Source organism: Scomber japonicus, chromosome 22, assembly GCF_027409825.1.
Source record: "Scomber japonicus isolate fScoJap1 chromosome 22, fScoJap1.pri, whole genome shotgun sequence".
In the NCBI taxonomy this organism is placed as follows: Eukaryota; Metazoa; Chordata; class Actinopteri; order Scombriformes; family Scombridae; genus Scomber; species Scomber japonicus.
Genome location: NC_070599.1, coordinates 25,951,210 through 25,975,107, shown reverse-complemented (window position 1 = coordinate 25,975,107; position 23,898 = coordinate 25,951,210). Strand labels below are relative to the sequence as shown.

Sequence of the window (23,898 nt, the reverse complement as noted above, 5' to 3'; positions counted from 1 at the left end):
CCTGAAGACGTGGCTTAGCTTAACGTTTAATCCCACACAGTGAGTTTAGACATCTCAGGGATCTCTGACGATCTATTCAGTATCCATTGGCTCATCAATGTCTTCAGGCTCAACTTTTACAACCTCTTTCAGGTGTGGGTTTCCCTTTGCTTCCTCCTTAACTCTCTTCAACAGTTCCTCATTTCCACTTTTCTTAATCTTGGTCAGTAATCTTTTAAATATAGTAAGCAGGGGTTGGGCGTACTCTATTACACTCTCTGTATGGTTTTTAAACACATAGGTATATCCTGCTGTGTGCAAACCAAACACTCTGCAATGAGCATCAAACACTGGGGAGCCAGAAGAGCCGTGATACATGAATGTTTTGTAGGTCACTACTCTCTCTGCTTTATTTCCACCCATGAAGATGTTTTCAATGCCTTGATTTCTGATCACTTGACTGATTGAGTGGAGCATGAATAAGGTGTCTATGTTTGGCTTTAAATGATCATCGACAGCCTTTCCTCTGTTCTCTTTCTCAATGATGCATGTGGGATCCATTTGTTTGATTTCTCCTGCTGGGTGGCCAATAAGACAGGCTTCACCATTCTGAGGCACTGGACCAAATTTCTTCAGGAGCCCTGGTGGCACCTTTACTGTCCCTGTATTTTGGTTGGGTTTCCGGCCCTCAGGGTTGAGCTCAAGTACAGCATAATCATCTAGTTCAGCATCACTGAAGTCAATGAGTGTTTTCTTAACAGTAAAGCAGCTGTAATTCATGTGAGGCTCAGGATCATCATAATTAAACAAAGCAAACACATTTATACCCTCCTGCAGATTTTCTCCATCAACACAATCTTTGAATAAATGTGCGTTAGTCAGGATCAAGTTATCAAACAGTACGAAGCCTGTTCCTGTACGACCATTCTCAACAACAACTTTACAGACTGACTTGCTCAGTTCCAGCAGTTTTCGGACTCTGTGAACTTCACTAAAGGACTTCTGGATCTTTCCAAAGTTTTCCCTCCTCAGATTCACTGCTTTCTCATAAGAATCACCTGGGAATCGACTCTCCATTAATTTTTTCAGATTTGGAAACTGCTGACGCAATATTCCATAAATCTCCACAGTGTCCACATTGCTGTTCACACTGCTGCCACTTTTATCCAGAAATGTTTTCACACTGGTTCCTCTCTGCTTTGCTACTTCTAAGACTTTTGAGACTGGTACTAAGTCAGTCTTGTGTTGTGAACTATTTGATGCACATGGCCCTTCCTGCTGTTTTTCATCGTTTGCCTTTGTATTCTTGTTCAGTGGAAGACATATCTTAAATCTTTTTGTATCTAGGTTGTCAACCTTTTGCGTATCCTCGGTAAGGCGCTTTGGATTTTCATTGTCAGACAGCTCAAAGTCACCGATGTTATCAATGAAGCGACCGTCTCTTTTCAGACATTCTTCCACAGTCATCCCTTTCTCTCCATAGACACACAGATACTTAAACTGTTTCATTGCTGTACTTTTAAAAAGCTTTTTTGACTTGGCGTTTTTTCCTCCCACTGTATCAATGTAGAACACAGAGTATCTGTTTCTTGGATGTACTATTTCAGAGGGTTTGTTTAGGACCCCTTCAATCTTTTCTGGTTTACATGATAGGATAAGTAAAGCCCCATCCCCTACGCAAGAACAAGGAAAATGTGTTGCAACAGCACATTCCCCGTCTGCCTTACCGAGCTGAATTACAATGTTTTCATCAGTACAATTCAGTTCATTATATCTTTTACTCGATTTTATTGCCTCCAGCACTGTGCGAGGCTGATCACAGTGAATGGTGTACTCTTCAGGGTCACTGGCATTAAATTTCACTTTGAAGTCATGTGAATGTCCATCCTGCAGAAAATCAGAATGAGAAAATGAAAATTAGATGCCCTTGTTGATAAAAAATTGTACTTACAGTGTCCACTCACCATACTGTCTCCATCATCTTCTCTCTTCACTCTTACTGGACTGCATGTCTGCAAAACAAACAGATTCGCATTTACTTTTTTACCCTGGTGGCACCTTTACTGTCCCTGTATTTTGTTTGTGTTTCTGGCCCTCTGGGTTGAGCTCAAGTACAGTATAATCTAGTTCACCATCACTGAAGTCAGAGTGTTTTCTTAACAGTAAAGTAGCTGTAATTCATGTCAGGCTCAGGATCATCATAATTAAACAAAGCAAACACATTTTTATCCTCCTGCAGATTTTCTCCTTCAACACAATCTTTGAATAAATGTGCGTTAGTCAGGATGAAGTTATCAAACAGTACAAAGCCTGTTCCCATGCAACCATTCTCAACAACAACTTTACAGACTGCAAAACAAACAGATTCACATTTACTTTTTCACTTTTGAATAAAAGTGACTATCTCAGATGGTAGTTGATTGGTTGACCAATAGGGATTATAACAGGACTTGAAGAGTCTCTACATAGTGAAAGTAGCTTCATTATAAATTGCACATTAAACTAAGGCAAATTATCACAAATGATCTGAGGTTAGTACTGTAGTTTACCTTGGGTTCGTCATGGTGTTTCCCTGCCATGTTTGAGGGTAGTGGGTAGATGATGGTTAGATACAATAATTTTGCCCTGTAAAGGACATAACATATTCAATACACATACACACATGTTTTTTAAATACTTTTTATAGCAACATCACCACCCCCAAATGTCCTAAGCTTAGTAGTATTAGAAGCAGAAAATCACATAAAGTCAAAAATGTAAGAAACTAAAGAAGTCTACAGCCATGGCCGTAATATAAGTATGTTAATGTTTGCATGCATTACAAAATTACCACCCATATGGAACTTGGTAATAAACAGAAAACAGTCCTTTAAGTAAGCCAAAGTACACAAATGAACAGTCAGCGGCAGCAAAGGTACAGAAAGGGCGGGCAAAATGGCAGCGTCAAAGGGTAGCAAGACAGAAGGAAAATGCTAGAAGGGCTGGGACGCTGTCACTGGGAAACAGACGGACTGACACAGAGAAGAGGAAACGGACTGTACTCTACAGGGAGGGGAGACAATAAGAGAAAGTTGCAACACATTAGGGCGGGCCACGTAATCACACAGGCGGGAAACACATCAGGACAGGAAATGAAGCCTCAAGCGAGACAAATAAAACCAGTAACATAAAAAACACTAGGAGAAACAAAAAGTTACAAAACTAACTAACAGAGCGAGGTGTGATCTGACAGTGGCTCATTGGCCAAAACCATTTGCAGCACAACAACTATTACCGACACATTGGCAAAAGAAAACAACCTTTTTATTTGTTGCAAAGAGTCAGGACATCTGCTGGCAGCTGTTTTAAGCTGATTTATGGTCTTACTGTAGATACAACGTTAACGTGCTGCTTACACAGTGATACTTCACTATTAATAATCTAATGATGTCATACATCGTAATATGGTGTACAGAACAAATATTTAACCATTAAATTAAGATGTGCCATATCAGGGTAAGTATCATTATGTAGATATAAGATTTTGGTCATATTGGCTGGCTTTACCAAGTAAAATACACAGACTTACCTGGTTATTCCTCCTCCTGACAAATAGTCCAGAGACAAAGCTGATGTTTAACCAGGAGTTTTCTTCAATGACGTTACAACACAATCTGAAACAGAGGGTATAACACAGAAGTGTAGAGCTGGAGCGGCTGTCCTCATCTGATCGTGCAAGCTCTGGGGTTCCTCATATGTTGGTTTCACACTGCCCGGGTTTTTTTTTGGATGATGGAGGATGTTAACTTTGAAAACAGACTGGATTACCAGCCAATCACAGAAAGAGAAGGGAGGGTCTAGGAGGGAAAACCACGCAAACTCTGTCCATGCTGATCTTGAATGGGGGATGATAAGAGCCAAAGTAAGAGTAAGGGGTCAAGTCATAGCCCATAGCAGAGCCTCATAACGTGCAACAGCATCAAGTGCAACCCTCATAAAGTGTCATAAAGGGAATGGACAGTAAAACCATTTATTTATGTAGTGGAGACCGAGGTTGGTTGTAACAAAGGGATAGTTGTAACTGTCATTTTCACCAATAAGGGATGACATAAAAGTCTTTATAAATTTCATTTATAACCACTTCCTACCTGACCATGCATGTGAATTGCATGGCTGTGTGAAGAAGTTTGCAGATTTTACAGCAGAAATAGACATTTTCAGATGAGAAAGTAATAAAGTTTGAATTATGTAACTTGTATTAAAACGTGAGACATTATCACTATGCTAATTTCAATCCACCATGTTGATACAGCTATTTAAACAATGGCTGACAGGGGTGGGGATAGCTGTAACACCTTTTTAAGAAAGTGTCACAACCATCCAAACTTTTCTTTATCCTACTCCATTGGGAAAGGAAAATGAATAGCTGTGTGTCTATGTACTTAAGGCTGCATCAGATGATGTGAGGTAGGGAAAGTCAGTGACGTCAATCACCAAAGACTACTCCATCTGCCCTGTGAAATTGGCAAAACGTCAGAGAACAAGGTTCAAGAAAGCTGCCAGTGTGATAATGTGGGCAAAGTCTTCACTACACAGCTGGAGAAGGTGTTGACTGGCTACTTCATTAAGGCAACAGACTTGTAGTATGGACTCACTCTACCCAAAGTTGGCCCACTGAGCATCTGACAGGTGCAGATTTGTTTGTCCTGTTGGAATTCCAAGTAGGAATTGGTTACTACTACTACACACAGATACACACACTCAGTTCATATTTTATAACTTTAGACAAACATAGTGTGCATGCTTGTTGGTTTATTAATTGTCAAACGTCTTTCTGGAATTTTACAGGGACTATGATGATTTCTGTGTTCAGGATGGTGTACAATTGGCTCCTGTTCGGCTTCAATGTCTTCTTCAGGTGACTCGTCCACACTTGGCACACAGTGGCGACAGGGTTGGAGGGTTAAAATGAGTTCAGAGAGCACAGAAGAGGCATCCCAAAGCTGTGCCGAAGGATGTTGGCTGGTTGAAATATTGATTAATTGATTTGTTGGAGTTATAGATTACAGTAGTAGTGCTATAATTTAAAAATGTATTTTAAATATATTTTGGGAAACGGGGAGTCTTCAGACTGAGGACAAAGATTACATTTTACAGCATCGTTAACATATGGAAAGGAAATACATGTACATTTACCCATCTATATAAAATCAAACAATAAGACAGTACTACACACAGATTTACAAACAATAACATCATGAATATTAGAGGGTGTATATATCAAGATTTAGTTGCTTGAATGTGTCTGAAATTGGCTGGTTATGTGAATTGTGTAAACTTGGAGAAGTTGAATATGAATCACATCTTCTTCTGTATTGCCCTTTCTATGATGAGTTAAGAACACAGATATTTAATTAAATGTCTGTTCAAAATCCAGAGATGTTTTGGTCATGATAACAGAGTGGAATGGTTGGCTACTTTTGTTTCTAAAGCTTTGAAAAAAATGTCAGGATGGTCTATTTGTTTAGCATTACCTGTATCTGGTATCTGGTTGTGCATTTTTGTTTCTTTTTTGTGGTGTCTTGTGAGCTTGTTTGGGCTTGGCACTTTGTGCATGATACCATGATAATTTAAAAATCAATCAATCAATCAATCATACAGATTTATGACCCTACAGCTCATCTCGGAGTTGTGCTTTAGCTGACTCTTTGTGTGCCACATTGGTAATATTTGTAGCAGCCCTGATTGCAGATTTCATAGATGTTTCAATCCAAGCGTGAGGGAAGGCTGTGTGTTCACCAGCAAAGTGCACCCTGCCCTCGCTCCTGAAGAGCTCCTTAGCGTACTCCAAGTGTTGGTAGGGTGTGAAGAGAGCGAAGGCGCCCAAGCTGTAAGGATCAGCGCTCCACTTCTTCACTATGACTCCCGTGCACTTATCCCAGACTTGCTCACCGTGGATTTTTGCCAGATCTCTCAGGGCCAGCTCTTTCAGCTCTTCATCGCTCGCACCCAGGAAGAGGAGGGAGTCGTCAGACCAGGTGTAGGATGCCAGGAGGACTCCAATGGTCTTATTTGTATGGAAACTGTGGCTGGGATAGTAGATGTAACGAGAAGGTCCATCGATGATGCTCTTGCCTCCTCGGATGCCATCGTCCTCCCAGAACTTATCACGAAATGTGAGGATGATTTTAGTGGAGCTGTCATAGTGGACTGCCCTCAGGGCCTCCATCTTTCTGATGGACAGAGGTGGATCAAAGTCTATGAAGAGGGCTGCTTTGGCTGTGGTTGTTACCAGAACGACATCAGCATGAAGGTCCGTCATAGGGAACTGGTTGCCAGTCTGGTATGACACGATTACACCTTTATGTGACTGCTTGATGTGTTTGACCTTGGAGTTTAAGAGGATGGGGACATCCAGGACAGAAAGAAAAGCTTTGGGGAGAAGGTCTGATCCACCCGTCACTTCATCATACCTTCAAAACAAAAAAAAGTGTCCATTCTTATTGTATTCATGCAGTGAAACAAGTCGATAGCCAATTCTCTCACCAGTATGACAGTAAGCTATCTGAAACATGTTACCATCTGTAAACCACAGATGTACTAAATCTGACTGATAGGTTGGATGAGTTTAAACTTCTCGGTCTCCACCGGAAGTCAATGTACACATAATGTTCAGATATTTAGGAAAACAAAATTGGTGTAAAATCTTTTATGGCAATGTGAATATAAAAAAGTATACAGATGTAATGTCTGCAAAGAAATGAAAATGTTCAGCTAGGCAGACTATTAATATGAAATTTCATGACCTGTTGATTTCTGTCAGTGTGAGACTTGGGCCTTACGTGACACTGTCATTGACGTCAGCCTGGTCGTAGATCATCTCACTCAGCGCAGTGTACATGAGGCTCTGTTCATTCAGCAGGTCTCCAATCATCCTCACTGCTTCTGGACTCAAACCACTTTCTTCTTTCAGATACTCCTGTCAAACAGATATTTCCCACAATGCTACATCATTGCTAACCATGTTTTCAAACATCAAGGATTGTATCTGACACTCATCTGTAGACATTTACCAGTTAGTTTAACAGCTTCATTATGTGATGGAGGTGGTGGAAAGCTTCATTTTATTTCTCTGGCCACCTCACTCCACCAGAGCAGAACTGTTTGACAGTTTGTGTAATATTTTGCATTATAATAAAATATGATGTGTTTTTCTGTCTTGCCAAGTTTTAGAAAATGTGTCTTATGTTATCTTTTCATATGTGTGAGAAAACCTGTTCTTTACACAACCCTAGGCTGAATCAAAGACATTTTCCCTCATTCACATACGTAATTTCACATGATTTCATCTCCTACCTTCACAGAATAGTGGTCGTATTTTTCCAGTGCAGCTTTGCAACCGTGTTCTTCCACTTCATCTTTCACCTACAAAGAGAAGAAAAAAGTCACTCAAATGCTACATACATTGAGAAGGGTGTAGAAGAGAAATTAACCAAACCTAAATTTGGTACTCCCTCTTACCTTCTGCAACGCTTGATCTAGCAGATCATCAGCTGAAATCCCTTTCTCGTTTTCTGACACATTGTACTTCAGGACATCAGGGTTTGCTTGCACAACATATGTCCTCTCCCGCACCCCATTAACCAGGTAAAAGGTGTTGGTATCACTCATGATGAACTTATTCAGCTTGACCCCGAGCTTTTTGACAAACCAGTGGACGATGCTGTTGAAAAAACAAGGTGATGGTGGCGGAGTTAACTTTTGGTTGGGCTTGGCTGCTGCCAGGGTGCCAGTCACAGCACGTCTGACAATTTTAAACTGAATACACAACCATAACCCTACAAAGGGAATGACAGCACCGCCTCTGTTGTCTTTGTAAAAGGTTAAACAATACAGTATTTGTACAGGAAATGTCATGTTAAAAAGTCAGTTCATGAAGGGATTATGGTTCATTGTTAAGACAATAGGTTAAATAAATTAAGTGTGTTTAAATATAGACAGCCCTATATATTATAAATAGTCATTAAAATGTAATTTTCATTGTACTTTACTGGTCACAGTATTAGCGTAATACTGAAACATGTCAGCAGAGGGCGCATAGAGTTTGGGTGGAACCTAAAACCCCCATAGAGGCAGCCGACCACAAGCTGAAGTTTACTGCCTCTTTTTTTACATCTACAGGTGGGTTAATATTCCCCTAAAATATATTAATCTGCTCAAGTACAAGGGTTAAGAGTTGGCGATGTAGTTTTGCAGTAACAAGTGGAAATGGAGATGTTATGGAGCTGCTAGGCTAGCACACCTGTTGCTAACAAGTAAAAATAATGGACACAATGTACACGCTAATGAGACAGACGGGGGTGAAGCGATGTAAAGGGCTAGTTCGTATATTGTGTTAAACTGGTTTTCTGTTTATTATTGTGTATTTATTGGAAACCTTGTAATACATGTAAATGAAGTTGATTTTTGGATGTGTAGTAGTACAGTGGCAGTACAGTGAAAGTGGAGTTATAGCCGGTTATGCACTGTAAAACTGTATTATAGTTTTATAAGTAATTTAATTGTAACTCAAATAAATCATATTGTAATGTGCTATATATATATATATATATATATATATATATATATATGTGTGTGTGTGTGTGTGTGTGTCTGTGTGTGTGTGTGTGTGTGTATATATATAGTAGGTATTCACATATAGGTAGCTGCTTGTTTATTTTCTGAGGATGTAGTGTCTGTTATACTTGAAAGTACCTTAACTGGAATCACCAGTGATTTATTATCACCCCAGGGACCTATTTAGTAGTTTTGGTAGTGTAATTTGTGATTCACTAAGTTGGTGATTATCTGCCTCTTTGTTTACATCTACAGCCACAGCTTCTGCGGCAGCAGGGTCTACGACCACTCTCCCTGGTCTTCATCACTTAGGTTGAGGAAACCAATTTGTTAGGGTGTTAGGGCAACAATATCAGGATAAGCCAAACACAGGCAGAGTAGGGCGGGTCTTGGCATGGCCATAGAAGGATTCGTAAATTTGGCTCCTGGGAGTACTGGGAATGGACAGTTGGCAAACAGAAGACGGATGAAGCTGTGTATGGCTCTGATAAAAACAATAGGACTGAAACCGACGAATAACCAGCCGCTGGCTTGTATGATGTGAAGCCAGGGATAGGCAGACTACACGGCATCACGGGACAGTAGGACCTCTTCTTCTGATTGTGTTGGCTGGGCCGGTGAGTAACCATATTCTAAACTATGCTGCCATTCACAAGTCGGGAACATGATTGTGTTGCAGTGCACAACGTGAAGGGGGCAGTTTGCCACATTGTATTTAAGTACAGTAATCCCATAAACTCACCGGTGAAAACTTGGGATCCTCATAGCTCCCATTTCAGCATACCAGCCTTCTTTTTCATTCCTGTAGGTCTCCACACGTCCTCCAACACGATCACTAGCCTCCAATATGGTTACCTTGTTCAGAAAGACAAATACAGTCTGACAAATACAGGACAGAAATACATATTCAATGGTGTTACTGTAGATTTCACTGCTACTGTTGTTTCTACTGCATCACTTCTAATAATAATACTGCAGCTGCTACTGTTTCTGATGCTACAGCAACTACTCCTACTACTACTCTTAAAAGTAAATCTGTAATAATGATGCAAGTGTGTGAGGTGATGGGCACTGAGTCTCATATAAAGTGTCAGAATCTTAAATGTACCGTGTGTCCTGCGTCTTGCAGTAACTTGGCCGCCGTCAGTCCAGCCATGCCAGCTCCGACTATAACCACATGATGAGACGTGTTAATGTGTGGAAGACCGTTATCCAGAGTCTGCAGCAGCGTGTCGTAGTCTTTGTCTACAAGACAATCAGCCAGATGCTCCTTCAGGCTGAGAGCAGCAGTGTGACTGTAGTACAATGTGATCAGCACACTGACAACAGCTGGAAACACAAAGAGAAAATCACACTTTTAGTGTAGTTACTAACATATTATTGGATTGAGCACTCTTGCTTTTTGTCCTGCGAGAAGTGATGACTTTTTTAGGGCCAAATTCTTGTTGAGGAACCATAAATTAGACTCTTCATTGTACTTGGTCTGTTTTTTGTCATTTGTTTTCATCTGGGTGCAATGAAACTTCATTTTTGTGATGTTAAAGCTATAATCTCAATTATTTTACCAATGCTAATTATTCAATTTTTGAGTACAAAATCATTTAAATAGCCCTTTATAGAAAACAGATTTCCTTCTTCACATTTTCAGGCATTGAGCTGAAAATTAGAATTGAAACAATGAAGTTTCAGTTCAACAGGTTTACAGTTCATGCCAGATTTGACAGATGAAAAAAACTAATGACAGTACGATACAGAAATGTATGAACACAGTATTGAAAATAATATCTACTGTCCCCACGTCAGAGTTAAATCTCTAAACTTGATCAAATTGAAAAGGTTCCTCTCTTAAATAAAAGCAGAGCGCTTCAGGAGTTGGAAGAATATGTGTAGGATTATCTACAGTAAAACATGATGAAGGAGAACTGTTCACTGTTGACCAGTTATGTCATCTTTCCATATTTTGTGAACATATACTTTATAATAAATAGTGAACGTATGTGCCCTATGTCAAAGTTTCATCTTCTGAAAATCAGAGACAGAAGTACGTTGGTCATATCTACTTCTGTTAAGTAGACTTCTGCTTCTAGTTTCATCCTACTGTGATTAAAACCAAAGTAAACGAGCATAAATCAGGACCTGGCAGAACTGAAACATTCCTTTTCTTCAGTGGGTTTGAACACGCAGACGGAGAAGATCAAGGAACTGATACAGTCACAGACGCCCTTCTTCATGAAAACACATTGTGAGAGTTTCTCAACATGAGTGTGTCAGCCTTTTTATTAACCAACTAGATGTGATTGACAATTCCAGTAATACAGTGCTTCAAAGAGAGAAAAATACTCACATAATTTCCATTTCACCACATGCAGATTCATCGTAAATCAGTTTTCTTTCCCCTTTTGGTGACATCAAGAGGAAGAGAAAAACACATTAGATTAAATTCTTTCAGTCCTGGAAAGTCCTGACTTCTCTGTAAAATGTAAAATGTTCACATGTTTAGCTGATAATGTTATCCAAAGTGACACAGGATGAATTCAACAACAGCAGTCCTGAAGATCTCTATTATGATGTAATTCTGACTGTAAATCATTTCTGGTAAGATTTAAGGTTTATTTTACTAAATCATCGTCTGAACAATACAATTACATTAAAAAATGTTTAGTCATGAAGATAAATACAAAAAATATATATTTATATCATTTTCACTTTCAGCAATTACATTTTGTCATGTTGCATTTGTTTCTTACAATTTCTTCACAGTGATCTAGTTTTACTGTCTCTGTTGTATTCATGAAATGTTCAAGAAATTAACAACTTAAAACATTCGTAGTGAGATTTAAATGACTGACAGACACAGGAACTTAAATATCAAAATGAAGTGATGGATTCTTACCTTTTTAGGAGCTTAAACATCAAAATCTTCTGTCACAATAACCACAAGTGAAAAGAGTTTTAGGTCAGTAGTGACAAAATGAAGCCTCGGCTTTAATTGATGGCTCTGTAGGATCTTGCGGAGTGTTTAGACGCAAAGAGGCAAGCTCGAAGGTTTCGCTGTTTTTAAAACTGACTGGTTAGAGTTGGACCTCCCACATGTTAGGTCAGTTACATAGTGAGCCAAACAGGTGCAACAATGGCAACACTGTGTGACAATGATGTGACAATGACACTAGTGCGTTCATTGTTCAGCAGGTTTCTCTTGTAGTGTTGTGTTCTTTGTTTGATATCACTATAATTAAAAAGAACTCTGAACATGGCCCTTTGAAATGCCAGGTTGCTTTTAAACAAGACATTTATTGTTAATGACCTGATTTTAGATAATAATATTGACTGCATGTTTTTAACAGAGTCTTGGTTTAGCACCGATGGACCATCTACACTCCTCGTAGCCTCACCAATTAACTATAACTTTTCATTTTGGTAAGACAGGAGGAGGTACAGCAACCATCCTCTCAGCAGCATTTAGTTTTAAAAATACTACATTTGAGGAATACACATATTTTGAATATTACTGCCTTGTGTTAAACAGTCCTCTGATTTTATGTTTGACTGTCTACCGAACTGAAAGATGTTCAACTTTTATTTCAGATTTCTGCTGCTCTCAATCATCCACACCAAGTTAAACAGAATTATAATTATAGGTGATTTTAACTTGCACATAGATGATCAAAAGGGAAGTAAACCATGCCAAATTGTGTCAATTGTGCCACAACAGAGGCCACATTTTAGATTTAATTATAACTTATGGCCTTAACGGCAATATTTCCTCAGTTGTGGATGTAGGCATTTCTGATCATTTTCTATGGTTTTAATCAGGAAAAGATTTCAGACAGAAAGTGTGAGAAAGCGCTATCCTTTACGTGACTCCTTCCAACATTTTACCTTCTTCCTTCCTCCTCCACAGTCCCTCAGGGCTCTGCCGGGGATCTTGCCAGGGCCAGCAGCTTTGCGAAGGTTGACCCCCCTGCATGGTCCTCCTCATATCTGCTGCTGTCACACTGAGGGGCAGCTCACCTGGTTGAAGGGGCAGCCGGGAGGTGGAGGTGGTGTTGGACTCCTCAAGACGAGCATAGAAGGACTTTGGGGCATCAGGTAGAGGCAGGTCTGTAGGAAAGCTCTACCTCTTTATACCTGCCACCAGTTTTCTCCTTGCCAGAGCATCACCGGACCTGAACGCAGAGTAAGTTTAAGGAAACATGAAAAAATGTGTCTGATCTTATCTTTTGTTTTGATCTGTGTTGAATCAGTGCCCATTCAACCTGATAGTGGTGTTAGCGTGTCATTTTGCCAGCTCCACATGATTTAGTGTTACAAGGTTGTGATCAGTTCACATATTTCTGTGACATCTGGTTGACGCCCATCTCAACACCCCAGGAAGCTGCAGCTTCAAACAACAAGCTAATTTGATCAACTGATATAAATTCAGCCTGACGTCAACCCATATCAGCTTTGAGTCTAAAGAGGAGGGATGGGGAGAGGCAACACAAATTTTGACTATAGTACCCATTTAAACACTTGATGTCAGTCTTACACATTTCTCCTTTAATTAATGTTATTATGTTGTTTTTGTCTGCTAATTGTGTTCTTGTCTTGTAAAGGCTTCTTGTTCTCAGTTCTCGCAGATCTTTAATCTCAATGACAATGCCTGAAGAGATAAATAAAAAATAAAATTGTGTCACTGCAAAAGTTAATTCAGGTTAAACGTTTTTAGCATCGCCTATGAAATTGAAATTAATGAGGGAGTAGCATTTTTATTACTGTCAGTTGTCTGTGGACACCACATGTAAAACCATTCCTTTTTTTGGGATTGTCTTGCTTTTGCCTCTCTATTGCACCTGTTGACACTTTCATTTGCACCAAAGCAGCTGAAATTGATTCACAATCACTTGTGGCTCCTAAATGGACAGACTGATATTCCTGAAGTCTAACTGACTTGGTGTTATCCTGTGATCATTCATCAAGTGTTCCCTTAATTATTTTGAGCAGTATAGTTCAAACCTAAACTATAATGCATTAAACACCAAGTACACAATTGTTTCCATCTCCACCACCATCATTATTCATATCAACATTTGACTCAAAAATAAAAATTAAACTAGGCCTCTTTCTATAGAAACAAAGGTTTTTCTTCCAACTAGTGCAGTCTATCCTTGATGATGAAGATATTCTGTATTGTCATGCTGCTCCATCAATGCTTCAACAGTTAAACCCTCATACTCATTGTTCTTTGTACCAGAAAGTTGGTTGGACTAGTTTACAGGTAAGAGGAAAAGCACATTGCCTGTAAATAAATTCTTCTCTTAACCACAGAAGCATAGTCTAGTTTGAACCTTAGACATTGCTCTTGTTGGCACTTATGTTGGCAGAACTGGTTTCTAACCTCAAACTTGAGTCTTAGATTCCACTTGGATAATGTAAAGCTTCATTATCTGATTTGTTTGTTTTTTTAAATGATCATGAGGTTATCAGGTTAAGGAAACAAGCTAAGTCGAAATACTAGCTTCTCCACAGTCCAGTGTAAAGTGTCTGTTTTTGTTTTGATCTGTGTTGAATCAGTGCCAATTCAACCTGATTGTGGTGCTGGCACACGATTTTAACACAACCGCATATGTAAGTGAGTTCGTGTTGATGCCCGTCTCAACACCCCAGGTAGCCGGATAGGAAACAATGGAACTCAAACACAGCGAGCTGCAGCTTCAAACAACCAACTGGATCAACCTGACTTAAAAACTAGCATCAGTTTTGACTCTAAAGACGAGAGACAGGGGAAGTGTCTCCAGTAATTTGAATTTGGACTCCAGTAACCATTAAACACTTGCTATCAGTGTTGCGTATTTCTCCTTTAATTTCTTTTCTCTTATGTTGTTTCTGTCTTCTGATTGTGTTCTTGTCTAATGAAGGTTTCTTGTCCTCAAGTCTTTCCTGGAAAACAGATCTTTAATCTCAATGGTACCATCTGAATAAATAAATAAATAACTCTCACTCATTGCTGATGACGGCCTCAATGCGACTTCAGACCACAGAGTCCAAACCAGAAGTGTCACCTTAAAGAGTTTAAATATGAACATTTTCTGACATACAAACAAGGTTTTATAAATGTTTAATAGATACAAACTTGATATCAGCAGCAGTGTTGACCAAAAAAAGCAACGTACATCCATTCAAGTTGGCGAAAGAAAGCTACTCTTCAAGGGTTTCAACAGACCCATTTAATATCCTGGTACTGAACAATTAGAGGGTGGTTACCATTGTTACTTGTCACCATGTTGAAAGAATGGCACCAAATGGCAAATGTAAACTCTTAATACCTCTTTCTCTCTTATCTTAACCGCCTGTTCAGCAGCAGTGACCTAAAAACACATTTCAAACCATGACAATGACACACTGACTCCATCTGCAGAAATACGTTGACCTTTTTCAAATCAAACATTTATAATAAACAGAAGCTACAGGAAATGTAAACAGGTTAGGTGTACCTTTATTTGGACAGAATTGTCCTGTTTGTAACCCTGTCTGTGCAAAGAGCTGCAGTCCTCTAAATGCAGATCAATTCTTCTTTAAAACTAGTTTGAACAGAAACATTTGTTAGTGGTGTCAACGGAGCCAGCAGCAGCGAGGAGTGTGCAAATAAACTATAAAACTGTTTAAAAAGGCGTTTTTGTGTGATACAGTACAAAGTAAAGCAATGATTTATCACAATAAAAGACAACATGCAAGACAAGACAGCAACTTTTGAACAGACAGAAAGTTTCAAACTTCACATACCTTTCTAGTGTCAAAACTTTCTGAAATTAAATACTGTGCTCAAACATTTATGTTCAAGTTGGCAGCAGTTTTTGGGATCACAGTGTCCCCCGCAAACAGAGGTCCAGACGACCTGGGATCCGTCTGCAGGAAACCGTGCAAGCGTCCAGTCGAAGAACACGTACCGAAGAAACGAAGACTTCAAAAGCAGCCTGAATCAGTTCCTTGCAGCGCCGACCGAGCTTCACGTTTCGTCACAAAAGGTTTATTGCGCTTTAAACAAGTCCGGGTACGTACAGTACTTACAGTGGAGTTCCTCAGGTCTCTATTCAAGGCCTAGGGAGAAGTTAATCCCATGGACAATACCAATGATGATGGGTTGCCAGGCAACCAGGTATCTGAGCCAGTCAAGCAGCTGTCCATACAGGACATGTGTCTTCTCCCAGCTGGCGGGATATGAGTTAAAGAGCATTCAGGATGCTGATGTGTTGCACTAAATGTACAGAAATACCTTCATGCATTTATATACATCATCTAAATCATCACAGCTTCTTCATCACCCACACAGTTATGATAAAAGGATACGGGTTGTTCATCATCCTCTTCATGTCGACCTTCTCGTTGCAGTATGGACACGTCTGCTTCTTACCCACAATGCACCAGCCGCGGATGCAGAACTCGTGGAATCTGAAGGGGCGGGTCAAGTTAAGGCGCAAACAGCTGCAGAAAAGTTATTTCTTATTGTGCAGTCACACTTTGTGAACAGTGTATCTCAGTGTTTTATGCTATCAGGCATAGTAACATATTTCAGAGTCAGAAAAGACCAATAGACACATCAGTATCCCTCACTGTTGACTTCCATACTTTTAACATAGGTGGTGTTCATGTATGTAGTTGCCTTCAAGCTGACTAGTATGTGGATTCTGTGTATGTGAGAAGTATATGAATGTATACTAGAATATATTAGAGTAGTGGTGTGAGTTTACTGGACAACTACCCCAGAATGCATTGTGTCTCCTCAGACTGTGCAATGGTGGCAGTAAATAATAAATAAACAATTTTCATTCAACAGTAGGTCGGACCAGTAATGCCGTCCTGCTTCAGTATACTTCAGTCTGCTGGTAATGGCATACTTAATCATTCATTTGGTAGGCAGTAGGTTAGTATGTGATTTCAAATGCAATCATGGTGACACAAGGCTGGAATAGTAAACCCTACTTTTCTATCTGGCCATTTGCTAAACATTCATTAGTTAATCTCCAATGTGATAATGGTCTGCTTTTATTAGTCTCATACTGTATCTGACAGTAAACTGAATATCTCTGAGTTTGACCAAAACAGCAACAAACTTTGGAGTTGGGGGAAACTGTGTCTGACAATTTCTGTAACCAACAATCACAACGACTGGTCAGCTATGTAGAGATGAGAAAGAAGGTAAAGGTTTCAACTTCTTTTCCAGCTGTTTTTTCAACTATTTCTGTCACTTTTGTATGCAAGTTGGTCTGAAAACATGTGCTCATGATCACGTCTGCTCTCTTTATTACAGCCAGATTTTCACCTACCTTCAGGAATGTCCATAAATAAAATAAAAGCTGTTAAGATTTTTGCCTTCCAACATGTTTGGACAACATAGCAGTACAAACTAGTTTCTTGTCGGGCATTAACTGACTCAGAGGATACAGGTGTCCACAGGAGAGCTGGTAGGTGTCTTCTATAAATCCTTCGTCCTCCACGTCCACCAGGATCCTCTGACCGCACACTGCACAGATGTCGTTGGTCAGGCTCCGGCTGGGCATTCCCCCCTTGTTGTAGTACTGAAAAAAAACAACAACACACCCACGTAGAGCTGCAACGATTAATCAACTGGTCTATCGAAAGAGAAAATCAACTGGCGACTCTTGTGATAGCACTGGTGCCAAAACATTAGAGACTTTGTAAGAAACAAGGGGCTGACTTGTAAGCGCCAAAACTGTCATCCACACTGAGGAACAATATCTGTGCGGCCAGAGTTGTGATGATAAGCAATCAATAGTTATCAATTCATGATCATTATATATTATTATGTGTAATGTTTTTAATGTTTTTTAGGAAGTTGCTGGTCACATCTGACATGGGATGAGGTTAGGTTGGAATCATATTAAGAATAAATTTGTGTTTTTACCCCGATTGTAGAAGCCATGTAGTCCGAGCAGATTTCAGCAAAGTCTCTACCCATCACGCCGTAGTAAAGTCCGTAAAACAGCATGATGACACCAACATCCATAGAGTCCTCAGCCTTGATCCTAAACAAAGGAAGAAAGAGAGATCGGCTGTCAGTAAAGCCCATTTAAATTAAACTGAGTAGGCTATAAGACAGCCACGTGTAAATGGTAAACGCAACTAGCCTTAATGGAGTGGACAAAATATTAGGAACACCATTCAATATAATGCACCCTAATACACCACAATCACTCAATAATGAACATAAAGCAGAATTTTTACCTTCTTGTCAAAAAATGTATAAGCTTCATAAATGTAGAATTCATAGCAGAGCTGCTGTATTGGATTAAATTAGATTGCACAGGTTAAGCCATTGAATCCATTTGATATAGTTAACTTATTCTCTGAACTATATTTTATAGTAATTACAAGTTATATAGTATTATACAGTTAAGTAGTTTATATTCAGCTTCAGTAGCATCACGTTTTTATTGAATCTGCCTCTCTCTCTCTCTCTCTTCAGGTCTGTTAAATGAGAAACATCTTGAATGACTTAAAATTGAGGTTTTGTAACATCAGCTGATAAAACGCGCAGCACCGCAGCATTTTAAACATTTCACCGTTAATATCAGCTGTTTAGTTGGATCCGTTTATATACTCTGAGCATAGACTGTATAAAAGAAAGATATCACTTGTTTAGTTGGAGCCTTTCATTTACTCTGAGCCGGTTAGCCTGAAACTTGTTGCTATAGTAACGTCATAGTAACCTGTCTGAGGATTAACGTTGTTAAGGTTGACATCACATGGCGCTGCTGGTGTCATTACTTTTTCGGGCTCCGGTGTTTGTTTCTCAGCAGGTTCTGACTTAGATGATGTAGATATATGTTTTAACCAGCGGTCTGTGTTTGTTTCCTTAAACTTAATATCACTGTTAGCGTGTCTGTGTTATGCTAGCGGGAGGTACAGAGAGCTACAGGTGTGTTCAGGGTCGAAGTCAGACAGTTGGACACAGCGGTTCCGGCCCGCTGCAGACGTTGGTTGGATATATTTATTTTATTCATTTTCTTTTTTTGAAGACGTTAGTTAAGGCGGTAGGTGTGTGTTGCTTAGGCGGCTGCCTTAGCTGTAAAGTGATGTGGGAAAACCTGCTACTCATTTTCAATTTAAACACCAACAATACAACAAAACCCTTTAACAGACACATCACCGCCATCTAGTGGTCAAAGTTATAATAGTCACAAAGTATGACAGTATTTGATGCAGGGAGGTCGTGATACATGCGTCTGTAAGAAAATGTATGAAATATGAAGATGTAAAAATCACTTCTGATATCTGTTATTAATATGTTAAGCCTAACCTATTAGCTTTTACTGGACAGAACAGATTTAGTACTACTGACAGTCAGGAAATGCATCATAAATTAATGGAAAACTGGAAATTTACTGATCCAAACTCCAATATATATCTTTTTTTTTTCTTTTTCTAATCTTAACCATTTATTTTCAGCTGATTGGTGCCGCTTCACTCTGTTTCTTTTGTGTTTTCATTATTTTCCTTAAAGGTTTGAACTGACAGGAATGGTATTTTATTAATGGTATAAAATACAGAACAATACAAAGTTAATGATAATATCAAAAGGAAACCTAAAGACGTCGACAGCGACCGCCCTTTTCATATTCTTTGAAATTCAGAAATGTATTGTTTGTAAATCTGTGTGTAGTATTGTCTTATTGTTTGATTTTATATAGATGGGTAAATGTAGATGTATTCCCTTTCTCCTGTGTAATGAAGAGTAGGTGCTATAGTAAATTCCATGTTTCTCGAAATATATTAAAATTAAAATTATAGCACTACTACTGTAATCTATAACTACAACCAATCAGTTAATCAGTACTTCAACCAGCCAACATCCTTCGGCACAGCTTTGGGATTCCTTTTCTGTGCTCTCTGATGAGATGTTTAAAACTAACTGTAAACCCCTGATCCCGTCGCCATGGAAGTGTGGACGACTCACCTGAAGAAGACATTGAAGCCGAACATGGTGAACATGATGGCCAGATAGCCCAGAACACCCACAGCATAGCTCAGCTTGTAGATCAACAGGAACCACTTGTACACCATCCTGAACACAGAAATACAGCCGGAGTGTTGTTAACATGTATAATACAAACATGTCAATGAAATCTAAGTCATTTGTGGGGTGATTGTGGGCAAGTTTTGCTCCAAATATATACAAATATATAAAAAGTAATGTATTAATCTATTATCAGTGGTGGAGAGTAACTAAGCACATTTACTCAAGTACAATTTTGAGGTACTCCACAACATATCAGAGGGAAATATTGTACTTTCTACTTCACTACATTTATTTAACAGCTTACTTTTCAGATGCAGATTTGACACAATGGATAATATAACAAGCTTTTAAAATACAACACATTGTTAAAGATGAAACCAGTCAGCAGTGTGTAGTCGGCTCACATTTCAGATGCCTGAGTTGTTAACAGCTCCACCAAATACTGATTCTTCCCTCTAAACTTCTCACATGCTTTCATTTCAATAAATGTTCAAATGATCCAATATTTCAGCAAAAATCACCAGCCCTCATATTTATCTGCTGACCCTTTGGAGGGGCCCCACCCCTAGGTTGGGAACCACTGGACTAAACCAGTTAACTGTATATAAAGTAGTGTAAACTAGTTAACTGTATATAAAGTAGTGTAAACTAGCTAACTGTATATAAAGTAGTGTAAACTAGCTAACTGTATATAAAGTAGTGTAAACTAGCTAACTGTATATAAAGTAGTATAAACTAGCTAACCGTATATAAAGTAGTGTAAACTAGCTAACTGTATATAAAGTAGTGTAAACTAGCTCCACCTCCAGCAGCTACAACAGTAACATGCTGCTCTAACACTGATGCTTCACTATTAATAATCTTCATGATGTCATATATAATAATATATCAGTAAGAGGGACCAAACCACTACTAGTTTTGTGTAAATTATTTGTGTCATTACGTCTTTCAAGCATTTCCCAGAATTGAAATAAGAAGAATATTAAAAGGGGAAGTAAAAAAACAGTTAACTTATGCATGATAAGTTATACAGTTCATTGTTTATATTTCCTGTTTTTACCACACTGACTTGTAGATTATTTTCTTTCTTCTTCTTTTCTCAGATAACACGTCAACAATCACAATACAGACCCAATTAAAAGAAGTCTTCAAACATCCACTTCTCATTGACATCCCAGCTCACCTCGGCGTCCTGCAGGACAGTGGCTTGCGAGTGGCTCTGAAGATGACGTAGCTGGTGATGACAGAGAACATCCCCCACATGGACAGAAACCTCCACCAGTACAGTTTGATGGTGAAGTAAAGGGGGACCACCCACATCTGGACCAGAGTCACCAGCTGAGGAGGAGACCGATAAAACATTTACACGAGTTCTCAGGCTGACACAATCCAAAAAAAAGCTTGAACCAGAGACTTGATCATTTATCCAATTATTATTTTCAGAGGCATTTATGCTAACTTAGGTTACTAACCCATGTGAAACAAACAGATGCACAGCCATAGGGTAAATAAAATGACTCACCTGCACCTAGAATTAATATCTAACAATTAATAATAACAGCACATGAGCAAACAAGAACATGATGCCAAATAATTAGTGCATATTTGTTGACATCAGTGAAGAAAACCTGAGTATTACTAATGTACAGTTCATTATACTACATCATATAAACATCACTGAACAGTATATATAGTCAGTAAATAGTATATTATAGTTATTACTGTATGTCTAGTCTCTAGTCTCTATTAATGTATTGTTATTTGGGTTATTTAATTTAGATATTGTGTGTATTTTAGCCATTCACAGTGCTTGTTAATTTGACCTACATCACTGTTTTCGTATTCAAGCGGCTGCTCAAGAAGCTACTTTAAGTAGCCTTTGGGAATAATAATAAAATAGATCGATCTATCCATCCATCCATCAACCTACCTAGGTATCTATTTTCCTATCTATCTTTCTATCTATCTATCTCTCATGCATAGTTACTATAGATTAAATATGTGTTGATATAATGGCATAAAACCTGTTTGAACTGCACTGTGACTTAATGCATTGAGATCTGTATCAGCCTCAAAGATCCTGCACCAGAGGGAACTATGAACTGTGTTATTGATCATCGATTAATCAGCAACGCAGTCCTGGAGCCGTGGACTCACATTATAGGACCGGTGGTGCCTCTGTTTCCACTGGACCAGGACTATCTGAGCCACCACCAGCGTGGCTATGAGGATGAGGACCATCTCAGCGTGCATGGCCTCGTGACCGCGGTGCTTCACATGCAGACGCTCATGCTGCACCCTGCAAGGAGGAGAAGACAAGAGGAGGAGGTGAATGGATGGATGGATGGATGGATGGATGGATGGATGGATGGGGGTGAGGGGTAGGGAAACAAAAACACAAGAGGAGGCTGAAGGACAATACAGTCTTTAATCTTCTATTCAAGTGGGGTCAACCTCATTTTAAATCAACGGCCACCAACAATCTGATCTCATGCGGGTCGGATCATTAAGGAGATGGAAGGAAGGAGGGAAGGATGGATGGATGGATAAAAGGAAGGAAGGAATGAACAAAAAGAAGACAGGAAGGGAAAATGGAAGGAAGAGAGGAAGGAAGGACGGACAGAATAAAGGACAGAAGGAAAGAAGGGAAGATGATAGGAAGGAACAAAAGAAAGAAGGAAAGAAGACAGGAAGGAAAGATGGATGGAAAGAATGGACAGAAGGAAGGAAGGAAGGAAGGAGGGAAGACAGGAAGAAAAGATGGATGGAAAGAATGGACAGAAGGAAGGAAGGAACAAAAGAAGAAAGGAAGGAAGACAGACAAGAAGGAAAGATGGATGGAAAGAATAAAGGACAGAAGCAAGGAAGGAAGGAAAAGAAGACAGGAAGTAAAGTGGGCCGGATTGGACCCCTCTGCAGGCCGATTCTGGCCACAGGGCTGCATATTTAAACCCCCCTCTGAAGTATGCACACATTTATATCAGAAAGTTAGTGGTGAAATAAAGAGAGGAGCTACTCACTTCCAGTTCTCCCTGTGAGTCATTTTCAGCAGGTCGTCCTGTAATGAGGAGACAGACAGAAATAGCAGCTGGGTCTCACTGGACTGATTTATGTAGGTTAAACCCACTTATTAAACGGAATGGCGCCTTAGCAATAATAATACAAAAAAGAAGGAATGTATGTTTATTAAAAAAAACGATGTAAATATGGATTTCTATAATGCCACGTCGAAATAACAACAGCACCAGCAGCAGCAGCAGCAGCACAGTATTGACAGCTTGCAACCATTAGCAGCCGATTTAACTCCTTTTAAACGCACTAAAGCTGCAAAGCATTTCGTTTCTACACAATATGACCTGCTTGGTAGTGAAATAGAGGGGTTTATTTACCTGAGGGTGCACTCCTGCCATCTCCTGCCCCTTGTTTTTACCCAGCTACCCGGTTAGCAGCAGCTAGGGGAAGGTTAGCACGCCGTTTGACAGCTGCTCATAGACGTAGCGGGTATGGAGAGCCGAGAGTGCCATAAGTCTAACCGCGCGTAAATAGACATCACGCTTTTTTTTTTAATATAAATCTCTCCAGTAGCGATTTTTAGGGGATGCTCAAACACCCCTAAATTTGATCTCAGCACCCCTATAAATATATAAACTATTATTTTTAATTTTTTATTATAAAAAATATTTTATACAGCGTTAATTATTATTTTGTGAGTCTGTCTGTTAGAGATGGGACAAACACTTCTGCTACAGGTTCAAATGGTTTTACGTTAACAGGTTTAATGTATTTTGGATTGTTCGGTCATTAATATTGTTGATTGATTAACTATCTCTAGTGTCCTCTCTTTAAAAATGTGTCATTGTTTATTCTGAACCATTATTATTATACACTATAGTAGACTATGTATTACACTCAACTATGTATTAATATTTCTTCTTGTAATTTGTGTAATCTGTTGAAATGAGTAGTTTAGCAGGGGGTTTAAACACTTGCAGGAGATTGTATGTCACATTCTCATTAGGAGCTGAGCCCCCCTAAAGGCCTGATCCTAGAATCGCCCCTGAATCGCTCTAATATAGACACACAAAAATACTACAGGAACAATCATTAAAATGTTCTGGTTGTATTTAATTTATTTTGTAGATATATTCCACAACTGTTTTAACACATTTTAGTAGTCTAATATTTAAAGTCCACACAAGAAAACAAAATATAAGCTGCTTATGATCTGTAATAACTACTGCTGTCAGACTCTACAACACCTGCACAACCTGCACATGCTGTAGTTTCTTCTCTCAATCCTCACCACT

The 23,898-nt window shown here is 39.2% G+C and overlaps 3 protein-coding genes across 3 annotated transcripts; all 3 read right to left on the bottom strand.

Annotated features, from left to right (window-relative positions):
- Positions 1 to 72: 72 nt before the first annotated feature.
- LOC128383625 (serine protease FAM111A-like) lies at positions 73 to 2,558 on the bottom strand. The gene is made up of 2 exons (XM_053343219.1): positions 2,529 to 2,558; positions 73 to 1,866 (listed from the first exon to the last, which is right to left on the bottom strand). The coding sequence occupies exons 1-2, from the start codon at positions 2,556 to 2,558 to the stop codon at positions 73 to 75; spliced, it is 1,824 nt and encodes a 607-aa protein (XP_053199194.1).
- A 3,071-nt stretch (positions 2,559 to 5,629) lies between these two features.
- Positions 5,630 to 10,949, bottom strand: LOC128384086 (L-amino-acid oxidase-like). The gene is made up of 7 exons (XM_053343664.1): positions 10,919 to 10,949; positions 9,683 to 9,903; positions 9,317 to 9,429; positions 7,480 to 7,681; positions 7,315 to 7,383; positions 6,801 to 6,937; positions 5,630 to 6,431 (listed from the first exon to the last, which is right to left on the bottom strand). Exons 1-7 carry the CDS (start codon positions 10,947 to 10,949, stop codon positions 5,630 to 5,632), a joined length of 1,575 nt encoding a protein of 524 aa, XP_053199639.1.
- Positions 10,950 to 14,661: 3,712 nt separating this feature from the next.
- Positions 14,662 to 23,060, bottom strand: rnf175 (ring finger protein 175). Its single transcript, XM_053343692.1, has 9 exons — positions 22,981 to 23,060; positions 22,612 to 22,649; positions 21,749 to 21,890; positions 20,775 to 20,929; positions 19,529 to 19,636; positions 17,477 to 17,597; positions 16,996 to 17,129; positions 15,901 to 16,002; positions 14,662 to 15,761 (listed from the first exon to the last, which is right to left on the bottom strand). The coding sequence occupies exons 1-9, from the start codon at positions 22,999 to 23,001 to the stop codon at positions 15,641 to 15,643; spliced, it is 942 nt and encodes a 313-aa protein (XP_053199667.1). The 5' UTR covers positions 23,002 to 23,060; the 3' UTR covers positions 14,662 to 15,640.
- Positions 23,061 to 23,898: the final 838 nt, after the last annotated feature.